Raw genomic sequence first — 13,620 nt, 5'->3', positions numbered from 1 at the left:
AAATGCACTGCACCAGATACCAATATAAGCTGGAGGCCAACCAGCTGGAAAGCAGCCTTCCTGAAAAGGCTGTGGGTCCTGGTGGACAACAAGTTGACCATGATGCAGTACTATGGCCTTGCAGCAAGAAGGCCAACACCATCCAGAGCTACCTGAGCAAGTGTGGCCAGGAAGTCCAAGAGTATTATAATCCTGTCCCTTTTTTTGGCACGTATGAAGTCACATCTGGGTACTGTGCCCAGTTTGGATTTTCCAGAGCAAGAAAGACATAGACATACTGGAGCAAGTCCAGGAAGAGGCACAAGGGTGGTTGAGGGGCTGTAGCACAGGGCATAGGAGGAAAGTCTGGGAGAGCTGGATCAGTTCAGGCTAGAGAAGAGATGGGTCTGAGGGAAATGTTACTACGCTCTGCTGCTATGTAATGGAAGACTATAAACAAGATAGAGCCAGGCTCTTCTTAGGGGTGTACAGAGGAAAGATGGGCAGTAACAGATCCAATTATAAGAAGGGAAATATATATCTACAAATTAAGAAGATTTTTTTTTGTCAAACGCTAGATCAGGAGCCCCAAATTGGGATGAAATCCCCATCTCAGGAAATACCCAAATCTCAACAGGATCAGGCCGCATGTGACCTGCTCTGTGGGGCACCAGAGACTTTCCAAGGTCCCTTCCAGTGTAATTTATTTTGTGACTTTGTCTCCACGAGAGTTAACTAGGAGCTGTCCTGTATGTGGTTCCGTTTCCCATCTGACGTAACCCTCTTCCTATAGAAAGTATAACTAGATTAGTTTTTTACACTGGTAAATATCACCATTGTCACTACTGGTAATTTATAATGTGACTTGTTAAGGGTATTTCAATTCTATACTCAGTGTTTAAAACTGACTAGGTGACCACAGATAATTAATTATTTAGAAGTTACGATCACATGCGATTTATAATAATTAGCCTTTCAATCAGCAGCACACAACTGAACGTGACCTGCATATGCTGCATCTGTTTTTCAGTCTTCTTTTTAAGTTTAGAGTAAAAGGCAGAAATTCAAGCTGAGTTTGTTTTCTGAAAGGAGTTTCTAAACTATGCTATCTACAAATGTTCTTTGTTCCCCAAATCTAGGAATTGAGTGCCATTGAATCTCATGTAAAAGTATTTGAGAAGGATATTGTGAAAATGAAGACAATCCTGTCATCAGAAGATCTATTGGAATTTTCTCCTAAAGACCAACTTAAACATGGACAGGTCAGTGAAAACTCCCATAAAAGCTTTTTTTTCCCCTATATATTTATCCATAAATTACTAGCTTTCTCAAGCATAAGACTGTTTTGTGACTGCATACTACAATGAGTAAGTTTTTAACGTATGATTTTGACATGTTAGCGTTACACATATTCTAACTCTCAGGTCAAAGGATGAAAGTATTATTTCAGTCATGATTTCAGCCTCATGACTACAGTAGCAAGTAGTGAACTTGGAGCAGGTTGGTAGGCAAAATAGTTCAGAGGACCTGATGTCTGTGCTATATGTGTCTTGGGGGCTTACTTTGGACTAGCCCTCAGTTCTGTAGACTAGACATCCAATAGTGGCTGGGGGCGTTCTCTCTTCTAGAGAGTGTCTTCTGCTTTAGTATCATCTGAAAGGAATTGAATTTATATGCTCCGAGACAAGTGTAGAATATAAACTCTAAGGTAAGAATGTTGGGATATCCCTTTCAAGAAGCACAGTCCTGGTCTGACATAAAATATTTGAAACAAAAGCACCGTTAAAAACATGCCCATAGACAGCTCAAGTATATAACTTAAGCATACAATTTCAGACGTACTTGCCATATTTAAGTACTTCCATTTTTGGAAAATTTATGATCTGATTTTCAGAAAGACACTCACTGCTCATCATTCCACTTACCGTCAAACAGTAAGTAATCTGAAAGTCTGAAGATCAGGCCCTTTTTTCCAAAAATTGAGGCAAAATGCAGCAGATGCTTCTAGAAACGTAGGCTGGAGTGACTCACCACAAATCCATTTCATGCATGTAGAGACTTCATTGCAAAGATATTTTGGCCAGATGGTTTTTCTTTCTCTGTTTGAGTAAAATAAAGCAAAGCGTTATGGTATCTATTCTTCTATATCACCTGCAGTCCATATTGTTAGCTGACTGAAATGCAAAAAGCATGGTTCAGCATCAGGGGAGAGATAAAAATGTTATCAAACCACTCAAAGCTTTATTATTCTTAGAACAGTTTTGTAATGATTACGTTATATGGAAAAACTAAAGTAATATTTCTTCTGTAAAATAATGTTCACCCACTGCCTTATTTTAACTTGAAGCCTGGATAGTATGCAAATAATAAAAAATTCCTGACGCAGATGCTTATGAATGAGAGGATAAGCATCTATGTTCCAATTGCAGCTATTTAAAGGAAATCTGTTTGAGAGGAAATCTAACAAAAGTATTAGTAAGGCCTAGATACGTCTTCAGGATAACCAGGAAGTTATGAGTTGGAGTTGCCATTCTGTCTTTGCTAAGTTGATCACCGGGTCTTCCATAAAACATGTACTGTGATATCAACTTATGCACATTTCTGATCATCCAAAACTGATAAAGTTGATTCTAAACCATGCATCCACTCGGTGTAGTGATATAAGAAGCTGACAGGAACGCTGGCTTTAGAGGTTTCTCCTGGCTTCGTCATCATCTTGGCAGTGCTTCTCAGCTGTGATAAGACGTTTTATAGGACCTTTGGAAAATGGTTAGCTTTATTATATGACATTTCATGACTGGTTTGCAATGCCAAAAAGAAAAACCTGAGTTGCCTAGAGTGACAGCAGAAGGATTGGGCCATTTTTTAAACTGTCTTCAATGCCAAAGATTCATTAATTTGAAATGATGCACTTACTAAAATAGTAACTACTCTGAATGAGACCCTTAGCAAGCTTTGTGTATGTATATGCAAACAAAGCAGAATTGTAAATGTAAATTATATCTTCCTCTTGCTTTTGACAGTTTCACCATGTATTTTTACTTATTTGTTCTAGGTTTAAAATATTCTTCCTTCTTATATGGGAAACTCACAAAGGAAAACTCATAACAAAAGTGTAAATTTTCAGTGTTGATTTTTCCAACTATAACATCCATCATATATCCTGTATCCTAATAGGTTATACTTGACCATGTTGGTCCTATGCAGAAGACCATTGTTCATATACAGTCCTATGAAGAAGCACTTCAGCTACCAGGGGTGAAAATACAGCCTTTCTCAGTCTTCCGAAAAGCAAGACAACTTTTGAGAGAACTGAAAAAACTAGAAAAAATGACTAAGGAAAAAAATGAGCTACTGGAGGTAATTGATTTGCATCCACTTATTTTATTTCCATTTATTTATTTATTTATTTTGATGCTGTCACCTAAAACACCTTTAGTTTATAATCATTTTGATCACTAGATAATCTTATCATTACAGGCATATAATGCACCTACTGTATCTTCTATGTAATGGTTTGGGGCTTTTTTTTTGTTCTGTTGTGTTTATTTCTTCCCTGTGTAATGTGTTGCTACAACAAGCCACACTAGTTACAAAACTCAAATGAATTTCAAGACTGTTTCAGTCACAACTGATACTATCCCTTTTACAACATTATAGAAAGACGAAGGCATTGCTGTCTTATGAGTCTTACAACTCAGACTTGTGCTACTGGTGATTGAAATCAAGTGTTACTTGCAGGTGCTCACATCATGTTCAGGTCTTGTGCTAGTTTTAGGTTTTCCAAACCTAAAGCAGACTGCTTTACAGCACATAACTTCTTACTAAGCATTTCGGGGCCAGGCAGAGAAAAGTGGGAGCTAAAACTTGGATCTCCATCTCTGTCTTTGTGAAATTAAGGCATTTAAAGAGCAAAAGTTTTATCAGGCAGAGGCAACATGTTAATGAAGGGAAAGTCCTGTCTCAGTAATTTGATCTCCTGCAGTAAGGTCAACCTGCTTAGTGAATGAAGGGAAGGAGGTAGATGTAATCTTTCTGGATTTTAGTAAGGGCTTCAATACTGTCCAACTGTGAGATCAGCAGGTTCACGCTACACTGGCTGATGAACTATCTGAACAGCAGAGCTCAGAGGGTCGTAATGAATGGGGCTGCACCTGGCTGGTGGCCAGTCACCAGTGGTATTCCCCAGGGCTCAATTCTAGGGTCAGTTCTATTCAACATTTTTATCAAGGATCGGGTTGTAGGAATTGAATGCACCCTTTCATTAAACTGGGAGGTGCTGTTGACTCTGTGGAGGGACAAGAGGCCCTGCAGAGTGCTCTAGATACTTCTGGAGACGGGACAATCAGCAATGGCATGAAATTCAACAAATGGAATTGCCATGTTCTGCACCTGGGATGAAGTAATGCCAGTACAGACTGGGAGATGAGTGGCTGGAGAACAGCTCTGGAGACAGGGATCTGGGGGCGCTGGGTGACAGCAGGCTCAACACGAGCCAGCAGCATGCCCTGGCAGCCAAGAGGGCAAACCACGTTTTGGGGCACATTAAGAAAAATAATAGCCAGCTGGTCTGAAGAGATTCTCCCCCTATATTTAGTGATGGTGCGGCCTCACCTTGAGTTTTGTGTGCAGTTCTGGGCTCTGTGATATAAAAAGGATTTTAAGATACTTGATTGAGTCCAGGGGAGGGCAATAAAGCTGGTAAAAGGGCTGGAAGTCATGTCGTGTGAGGAGAGACTGAGGACGTTTGGTTTGTCTAGTTCGGAGAAAAAGAGGCTAAAAGACTTCATTGACCTCTACAGTTTCCTGCGGCGGGGAAGTGGAGAAGGAGGTGCAGGTCTCTTCTCCCTGCTAACCAAAATGTGAATGCGAGGGAACTGCACAAAGCTGTACCAGGGCAGGTTCAGACCGAACATTAGGAAAAGTTTATTTACTGTCAGAGTGGTCAACCACCGGAACAGGTTTCCTAGAGAGGTTGGTGATGCCCCCTGCCTGTCAGTGTTCAAGAGATGTTTAGATAATGACCTCAATAACATGCTTTAACTTTTGGATAACCCTTAAGAGGTCAGGCGTTGGACTAGAGATGATCTTTGAAGGCCCCTTCCAACTGAGCTATGCTGTGCTATGTTATTCAATGAGAACGAGGAGGAAAACGCAGGCATGCTACATGCTTGCATGCATGCTACAGACATGCGTACCTGGAGCTGAAAAAAGTAATGATTCTGTGGGTCTGCATTAAACATTTTTTGGTTTTGGTCCATATAACTTCTTACATTTGAAAAATAGATGTAGTAAAATACACATTTCTGAGAAGGAGTTACCAAATCAAATATTCAAGAATTTCAAAACACTTTTAAGCCCTTGGAATCAGGGTGCTTTGCAATTACGAAGTATTATCATGAGACTCTTAAGTCATTTATATAGAGCATTAGGTCAAGGTTTGTATTTTTCGCCTTTTTGGAATAGCTGTAGTCTTTTTTGCTCAGTATTTGCCTTTATCTTATACGTGTCCAACGTTCTGTAGCTGGGTGAAACTGCTTTGTGAGAAAACAGATTGGAAAAATTACAATTCTTGGCAGCAGGGATATCAAACTGTGCAAAAAAGACTTTCCAGTCCTATTGAGTGAGTCGAAGGCAGCAGTACTGCAATAAAAGTCTATCACCACCTGAGACATAACAAAGTATAAGCCTATTAAAGGATGGCATTTTTTAATGCTCCATTATAAAGATAGTAAGTATTCTGAGAGGAAACCAAACTGGAGACAAGCTACCCATGCAGATCACTATCTTTTTTTTCCCTGAGGATCAGTTTGACATTTTAGTGTTTGGATGTGTTTGCACCTATTTGCTACCCATGATGCAACAGGATCTTGCACTAGTAACTTCTGTGTAATTAAGTGGTAGTATAATACCTGAAAAAGTTTAATGGAAACAAAACCTGTAATAGGTTCTGCAAATGCTTTAGGGTGGGATTTTAGGTGGCTTTTATGTATGTTGAATGTTGCCTTCTCTTTTTTTTATTGGCCAGTCAAGTGCCACACCTATCACTACCTAAATAATGCCATCAGAATCACAGACTGGCCGAGGTTGGACAGGACCTCTGAAGATCATCTAGTCCAAACCCTGGCCAGACAGGATCACCTAGAGCACACTGCACATCAGGAAGAGTACCTGGAAGTCACAGCAGCTTTATCAGTTTTCTGTGCAAGGGAGTGGCAGTATTTGCATATTTGATGTTTTACTGTGTTCATTTTTTAGTGCCTGCCCTCACACTACTGGCAGCTGGGCCTTTTCCATGGTTAGGTCTCAATATGAAAAGTAAAGAGCAAAATTTATGCATGAAATAACTCAAGAGAGAGGCATCACTTCTATGTAGACATTCAGTCCCACAAAGATGGCATGATTTATGTTCTAGTAAGAAAAGGGTAAATAAGACATTTTTCCCTTTTTTGAGAGAGGGAAATTGGAGTCTGTGTACAGAGTATTAGTATTTTTTAGTTAGCCAAAGAAATTTGAGATATTGCACATTTTACTCGTTATTGAACAGTCACGTGAATGTGAGAGTGCTGGGATGGGTAAGGGAATCTCTCTTTTGGAAGGACTTTTAGTTGCTCATCAAAATTGGGCAGGAGAAGACAGTTTTTTTTTTGTTTTTTTTTCCTCTGCCCTTTGATTTTTTAGGTATGGCATTAAGACTAAGACCATAGTCTACAATTAAATATCTTCTTCTTTCATTTAGCATTTTTAAAGCAGGGACAATACTTATTTATTCTTTTTGAGATCTGTAAGTTAAAAAAATAAAATAAAATCATGCAGAATCTTACCAGTATGTGTTTTATTGGGAGGGATTGTTGTTGTTGTTCATAGCCAGAGAAACCCTTTGCTCTGAAAGGCCAAGTCTGTGAACACTTTGCAGGCAAGGTTATCAACCTCCCAGGCTCTAAGTTTAAGCCTGTTGGTAATTGCATTTTCTTCTTCACCTTTTGCACCTGAGGAATAGTCCATAGGTATTCTTTGATTCACAGCCCAGAACAAAACCACCAAATGTTCTGTAAATTGAATGTGTTGACAGAATATTATCATCTGTATAATTTCTTAGTTACCTGAGTGATTGTGTCAGGCTGTGGCTGACAAACATTAGCAAGGTGTGTGGGGAGATTGCTGATTTCTGCATGAACAGTGAAGCATGGGGATTGATGAGACTTTTCTGTCACTGTCAAATGAATAAAAGTGAACTTGGCTGTTTATAACACATAATAGGCTTTCTGTAAGTCATGTAAGAAAAGGAAGCTCACACATAGTGGAAATATTTATCATTTTATAGGAAGTATTCAAATTTCTAGAAACCGTGGTTTGCTTATCTCCTGAGCTGCAGTTTCTGCCTGGCGTACAGCACAGTTCAGTTTTGGTCAGTGCAGAACTAGCTGGCAATAAAGACTTGAGCACCAGTGAAAAACAGGTAGGCTTTCTAACTTGATATGAAACAGAGAACAAGGGCCAAACATGTAATTTCTCTTTATTTTCAACCTTTTCTAAACTGTAGTGAATGTGATTAAATATGTTCCACTTTGCGTTTTAGGTTCAGTCCTACTCTAGTGTAAGCAAAGGTATGCTCTGAGGCAGAATTCCCCACCGTACTGCTTGTGAATAGAGCAGAGTTTGTTTGTCTCTAGCAAGTGAATGGACTTTGTGAAGATGGAGTTCTGCAAAGTTAGGAGGACAAACACAGTTTCTTTTTACATGTAACTACAGATGCAAAAGAGGCTTGAGTTCTCTTCAGTGTTAGTTACTTTACTGACTAGTTTGTTTACATTCAAGTCAATTCAAAATTATTTATGATGATTATAATGTCACAGGAAGCTTTAAAGAAAACAGAAGAATGCGAGCAAGAAATTGAAAAGCGTAAACAATTCTTAAAGAACCACTTGGTTGAAATATCACATGAAAATCAACCACTGGCTCAGAAGACTTCTTGTCCAGAGGTGGGTTTCATTGTTTCCTCTCTTATGTTTGTTCCTTGTCCTAAAGCTACTCGTGACAACAGGTAGCACTGAGAAACAGGAGTGTGCTTCCCCTCCTTGCTGCAATCAAGCAGGCAACTAAATACTGTGGTGTGACTTCACATGCATAAGTTGCTATACATGAGGAGATATAATATTAATTTGCAAGTTGGGCATGTCTTTCATATTATATTCCTTGTTGATTTTGATATGCATTTGTACCCTTATCAACTTCCATGAAAATATAAAATGAAAAGTGAAAATTTTGGTGAAGCAGTATGCAGCACTGTTGTTTGCCTGTGCTCCTCGTCCGGCTAATGTGGCAGGTCACGTTACTGAGGCAGCAGTTTGGAGTAGTGCATGAAGAGAGCACTGTGTCCCTTTCTGATCACTGACCATGCAGTGGTACTTCACGTGATTCTAGCTAGGGTTAGATTCTTTAAACTCCTTTCCTTGTCCTCGCTGACATGCTGTTCTCATCAAGTGATAACATGCTGTTTTTCTCCCTGCAGTTGGCTGCTTTCTGTAATGGATGGATTGCTTATTTAATGCAAAAATGAGATGTGTTTTAAAGACAGCCCTGCAGAAGTCAGGAAATTACTAATTAAGTATAATAACTATTTATAAAGTGCCTCTGAAATGCTCAGCTTTTTACAGTCAGTCACAATAAAGTTAATAAACATACATTGTACTTGCTTAATAACTATAATCACTTGGTAACTCCTAAGTACATAGGTGCTCTGCTCTCAGGTTGGATGTTGGAGACTTGATGCTAGTACTAAGCATGACTCATTTCCTGATTCTTACTTGCTTTTGTCTTTGAGTATAGGTCTTTCTGTTCAATATCCCCGTTTTAGAAGAAAATCTGTTTCACAGTTGTAGCATTTCATTGATAGGATTGGCAATGGAATTGCCCATCTTACTGGAGGTCTTTAAATATATGGTAAATTATCATAGGTGGCCATCTCTTCGTTCCTGTGACTTTTTCTTGCTTTTACCTCTGGAAGATTTCACCTTATATTTTCCAGTATATAAGAGGAAAAAGCATCATTATCTGAGTAGATTTTCCACAACCTTTGAAAATCTACTGCACTTCCTGCCTCCACCTTCCTGGTCATGCAGCCATGCTAGCATTGCTGACAAAGGAAGCTGTAGTTGAGACAAAACCAGCGGTCTTACTGTTTTCATCTGTCACAGATTATTACTTCTTTAGCTTTATTCACGCTATGATAGAGCAGACTCTGGAATCAATGCTGCTGTTGTTATAAGCCTAGCATCAAAGCTTGCTCTGATGGACTGATCCCAGTCTGCATTGGGATTTTTAGCCACTTCTCAGTTTTCTAATCAAGCCATAGTGCTTCAAAGAGCTTTAGCACTTTCAGTAATGAAGGAGGTGAGTCATTTCATTCCTTGTCCTGTCTTGGATTGTTACTGCTTGTGCTATCTTTGCTTTCCTGGTGACCAAGTGGTAAGGGAAGGCCCATAGCAAAAGGCTCTAGAGCAATAGTCATGGCCAAGAGGGAAAGCAAGACAGATTTATTTCCCTCTTTGTTAGTGCAGAGTTACCTGAATTATTGTTTAATCCCTGCAGAACATTAAATATTTTCCTTGTACTTTCTTGGGGACCATTGCTCCAGTATCACATTCAAAGATATGGGAAAATTCTAGTCCCTAGCTGTGTCACTAAAACCCTCAAAGTGGTTTATATTTGCTTCTTTTAGATCAGCTTCTGCAAAGAAGACTTAGCCCTGAATTACTCCTAGCTGTATTTGCTCTCATCTAGGCTATTCCGACTGTTTTGTGTCAGGTTTCCAGAGAAGGTAGTTGGAAGTAGCACAACCTGCTTTGACTCACAGAGTAATGTAACTCAGCTGCATTCCCTGTGTCCTGAGGGAAACTCGTATTCCCACGGCTATGCAAGACCTAGTTAAATTTATTTATCCAGCCTTTCACATTTGTTTCCAGACTACCAACTTATGTGTTATAGGTAGCAAGTGCTGTCCTGGGCTGAATCTGTTGCTGTTGTTTTGTATGTGTCCGGACGTCTCCTGCAGTAACAATGGGGAACTGTCCCAAAGCCCTGAGAAAGGAAAAAGGGCAAATAGACCCAGTCTCAGACCCAGTAAGACGTATCACAAGTGTCATCTGTTACATTACCATTTGGTTAACTAAGAAAAATGCCTGCTTACAGATGTTGTTCCTCTTTAGGGAGAAATGGAAGCTGTAAAAGAAGAAATCATCAAGCTGTGTCAGAGAAAGGAAGATATTCTTACTGGGATGAAGAATTCAATGTCTGAACTTCACCAAAGCTTACAGCAAGAAGTGCCTGACCTAGGAGATGAACCCCCAGCCTCTGTATTTGCACAAACTGACTCAGTTGGGACTAATGTTTCTGATCAGCAGGTAAGTGGAGAACCATGTTGTGATCACCTACCCAAGAGATGGAGAGGGAAGGTAAATAGCCCTTCTTCTTCCAGAAAGATGAGCATGTGACAGAGGTGCATCCCTCCAGCTGTGAACCAGTATTACGTCTCCTCTCCTTTGTGCTTTTGAATGATCCTGTAAGGACTGGATATAATGCATGTCTATGAGAAGGCAGGAAAGAGATGTGCCTTAGGTTATTTTTTAGCATGAGCAGATCCAACGTGAAGTTTACATTAAGCAATCAACAGCAACATGCTAGGTGTGTAGTTTTGTTGATAAGCAGTTGTTCTGGAATTTTCAGTAAATTGTTTTCATGGAGAAAAATGAAATTTGTCCCAAATATAGCTGTGATATTGAAACATTAAAGCAAAGTTAAAAGTCCCAGTTTTAAGAGGTGCTTAGTACCTGCAGCTTTCAATTACTTTAATGTGGGGTGGCAGATGCTCACTGCTTCTCCAAAAGTGAACCCCAAGTGGTAACTTTCTTTTAGTTTACAGGCAGAAGAGAAGAGGCTTTTACTGTTCTTGTCATGAATAATTAGGCTGTCTCTTTGTGTGTGTTTTGTAGTTGAAAAAAAGAGGAATGATGTTTCTTCTGCCTTGTTTAGATGAAGAGTCAGAAGACTATTCTATCCACAGCAAGGTGAGTTCAATATATATCTTAAATATACAGCTGTATATGTGTGGTACAAGATTTTGTTACACGACAGATTATGAAAAATGTGTAAATCTGAAATAATGTAGAACAAATGGAAGCTAAGTTTGTCACACCAAGAAAATATGCTAAGAAACTGCACTCGAGTCAGCTTACCAATATTACACAGCAACTCATTCTGCAATGTGTGATCCTGCTTTTGATGGGATTGCTTATACAGTAATACCCCCTTTATGCAAGTGTTAATGGCAAAACATGGGCCTAAAAAGCAATGTTTGTATGTAGGTTTCCTTTCAGACAAAATTAGACAGCCTCTCAAGTGCTAAAGTTAAAAAAGAAATAACCAAAATGTCTTGTGTGTTTGAGCTTAAGAAAAAAAGGCATGATCAAACTATTGGGGAAGAAGTTAAGGTAGGAGAGCTTTCTGGGATAATGGGAGAAGCTGGGAAATACTGCTCAACAGGTTGCTGTGAATCTGGTGAGTACGAATGCCCAGGTGAATTGGAGAAGACCAAGGCTGGGAGTACATTTTAATGCTGACGTTAATAGCTTTTGGAAAAAGGAAAAAAAAATCCATGAAACTCTGCAAACCTTCCAAGAGGGATGAATTTGTGCAAGTCATTCAGGTGAAATCTGGAATGTGCAGAAATGCTGACAAGATTGTAGCCTAGCTACCTGGTCATTATTGATGCAAGTTTTCTTTGCATACAGGAGTTGGGAGTTGTTTTGTTTTTAGGGGACAGGATAGGAGAAAGATTGATTTGCTGGTGAGGTGTTTTGTTTGTTTGTTTGTTTTGGAATAGCATGAAAAAACTGAGAATACTCTTAAGGTCTCTGGAGAAATCTATCAGCGTCACCCAGCTGCCATTCATCTTTTGCAAAGCTTTAGAGAAAGGCAGAGGTGGGATTCGGGAGACACAAGATAGATAAACAAAGCAGAAATAGAGCCAAGTGTTAGTAAAGATTTGCAGTACTTTACATTGCCTGAAGAAACATCTGAGCTTCCTTTTCACAAGCTAATGCTGAGCTCTTGCTGCTTTCAAAGGGAAGTACAGCCTCAGAGACAGATGTGAGCTTTTGGCCTTCAGAAAAAGACGGTGAAAAGCATAAGGAAGACAGCACAAACTCCTGGTCTTCTGGTACCTTGTCAGATGGCGTTTCACAGGTAATGCACTCAGGTTTATCTCCACAGAGCAGGAACTAATCTTTGTGGAAAGGATCTGCACAAGTCCTAGGTGCTCAAGTCTTTGAAGTAAGAGTCCGTAGAATTTCAGGATGACAGCCTTACTGAGATAACTCCCTCTTCTGCACCAAACTAAATTTGGCCTTAAGTCTTCTTCCTATTGCACGTAAGAATTTCTTGAAGCCTGACAAAAGCACCAAAGATAGAGAGGCACATTTGTTAGCAGCAATTCATTTCACTAACTCCTGGAAGGCAATCAAATGTGCATTTTGTCATGGGATGATTTGTGGAAGAGGTTCCCTTTGTACATGAAAAGATCGTCTAATATACCACGGGTTGAATGGCTGCTGCCCTTTGAGGCTTCTCTAGCACAGCAAGGCAATAAAGATAAAAACATTTCCACTGTTGCCAATGTCTCTACAGGATGCTGCTGAGCTAATGGGATCGTGCAATAAACATGGTGAGGAAACATCTTTGCAAACTCTGCAGAACACTGAAGACCCTGGCACAGGACAAGGAAATCAAGCCACAGTGAGTTTGAAGGCCTGAAGTAGGCTGAATGAGGTGACCTTCAGGGCTCACTGCATAACCCAGCTACTGGGCAGAGGCCCTGTTTGGCTATGATAATGCTACTGGAGTTTGTGGCAGGATTAATGGTATGGTAGGATACCTACAACCCTTTATGGGCCTCATTATGTTGCTGCTTTGGGTGAAAATAAATAATACATTTTGATTTGCTCCTTGAAAATGAGCTTTAATGGGGAACAAGATGGAATATTTTCAGGAGTAAAGATGCTGGCATTCATACAGCCATGAATGGAAGGGTTTAAATTACAAAGATCTGGATCAACTATGGGATTTTTAAGTGTTAGATAAAGGAGAAATTAATGAGGATTACACTCCCATATGTTGTTGCTTTGTGGAATGCAAGCACTAGCTTAAGGAGGAGTGGGCAGCAGCCTATTGGTTCTATGCAAAAGAACATATGGGGACGGTTTTAGATAGTCCAGCAAGGCCAGGAGCAGCCTCAGGTCTAGATGGGTTTAGAGCATGGAACAAGCTAGAATTCATCATTGTATGAGGCAGGAGCAGGCTCCCAAGGTATTTTGTCTACCGTTGTTCCTTAACTGCTTCCATCATACTTATCCTTTAATTTATAGTTAAGGAAAGAAAAAGAGATGAAGGGAGAATCTGAGATGTGCTTTGTTAAAACATTTCACATTTCTGCAATGGTACATAGCTATTAAGACCAGTCAGAAGCTGGGTATTGCTATTAGTTCTGTATTAATATTACAAGCAATAGCATTCTGCCTCACATGAGTGAGTGTATACATATGACCTATCTGTACACGACCCTTTTGTGTCCTTTTTCTCTGCTGT

The 13,620-nt window shown here is 39.7% G+C and overlaps 1 protein-coding gene across 6 annotated transcripts in view; it reads left to right on the top strand.

Annotated features, from left to right (window-relative positions):
• The window catches only part of SYNE2 (spectrin repeat containing nuclear envelope protein 2), a 187,877-nt gene that overhangs the window by 96,069 nt on the left and 78,188 nt on the right, over positions 1-13,620 (top strand). For all 6 annotated transcript variants that reach the window (XM_035326791.1, XM_035326789.1, XM_035326790.1 and 3 more), the window contains exons 61-67: positions 1,119-1,241; positions 3,157-3,339; positions 7,836-7,961; positions 10,188-10,382; positions 10,971-11,045; positions 12,103-12,222; positions 12,664-12,771. In XM_035326791.1, coding sequence (XP_035182682.1) covers positions 1,119-1,241; positions 3,157-3,339; positions 7,836-7,961; positions 10,188-10,382; positions 10,971-11,045; positions 12,103-12,222; positions 12,664-12,771 — 930 coding nt within the window. The remainder of the gene's footprint in view (positions 1-1,118; positions 1,242-3,156; positions 3,340-7,835; positions 7,962-10,187; positions 10,383-10,970; positions 11,046-12,102; positions 12,223-12,663; positions 12,772-13,620) is intronic.

The sequence above is a fragment of the Oxyura jamaicensis genome, chromosome 5 (genome assembly GCF_011077185.1).
Source record: "Oxyura jamaicensis isolate SHBP4307 breed ruddy duck chromosome 5, BPBGC_Ojam_1.0, whole genome shotgun sequence".
Lineage (NCBI taxonomy): Eukaryota > Metazoa > Chordata > Aves > Anseriformes > Anatidae > Oxyura > Oxyura jamaicensis.
This window is presented reverse-complemented; position numbering and strand designations above follow the sequence as displayed.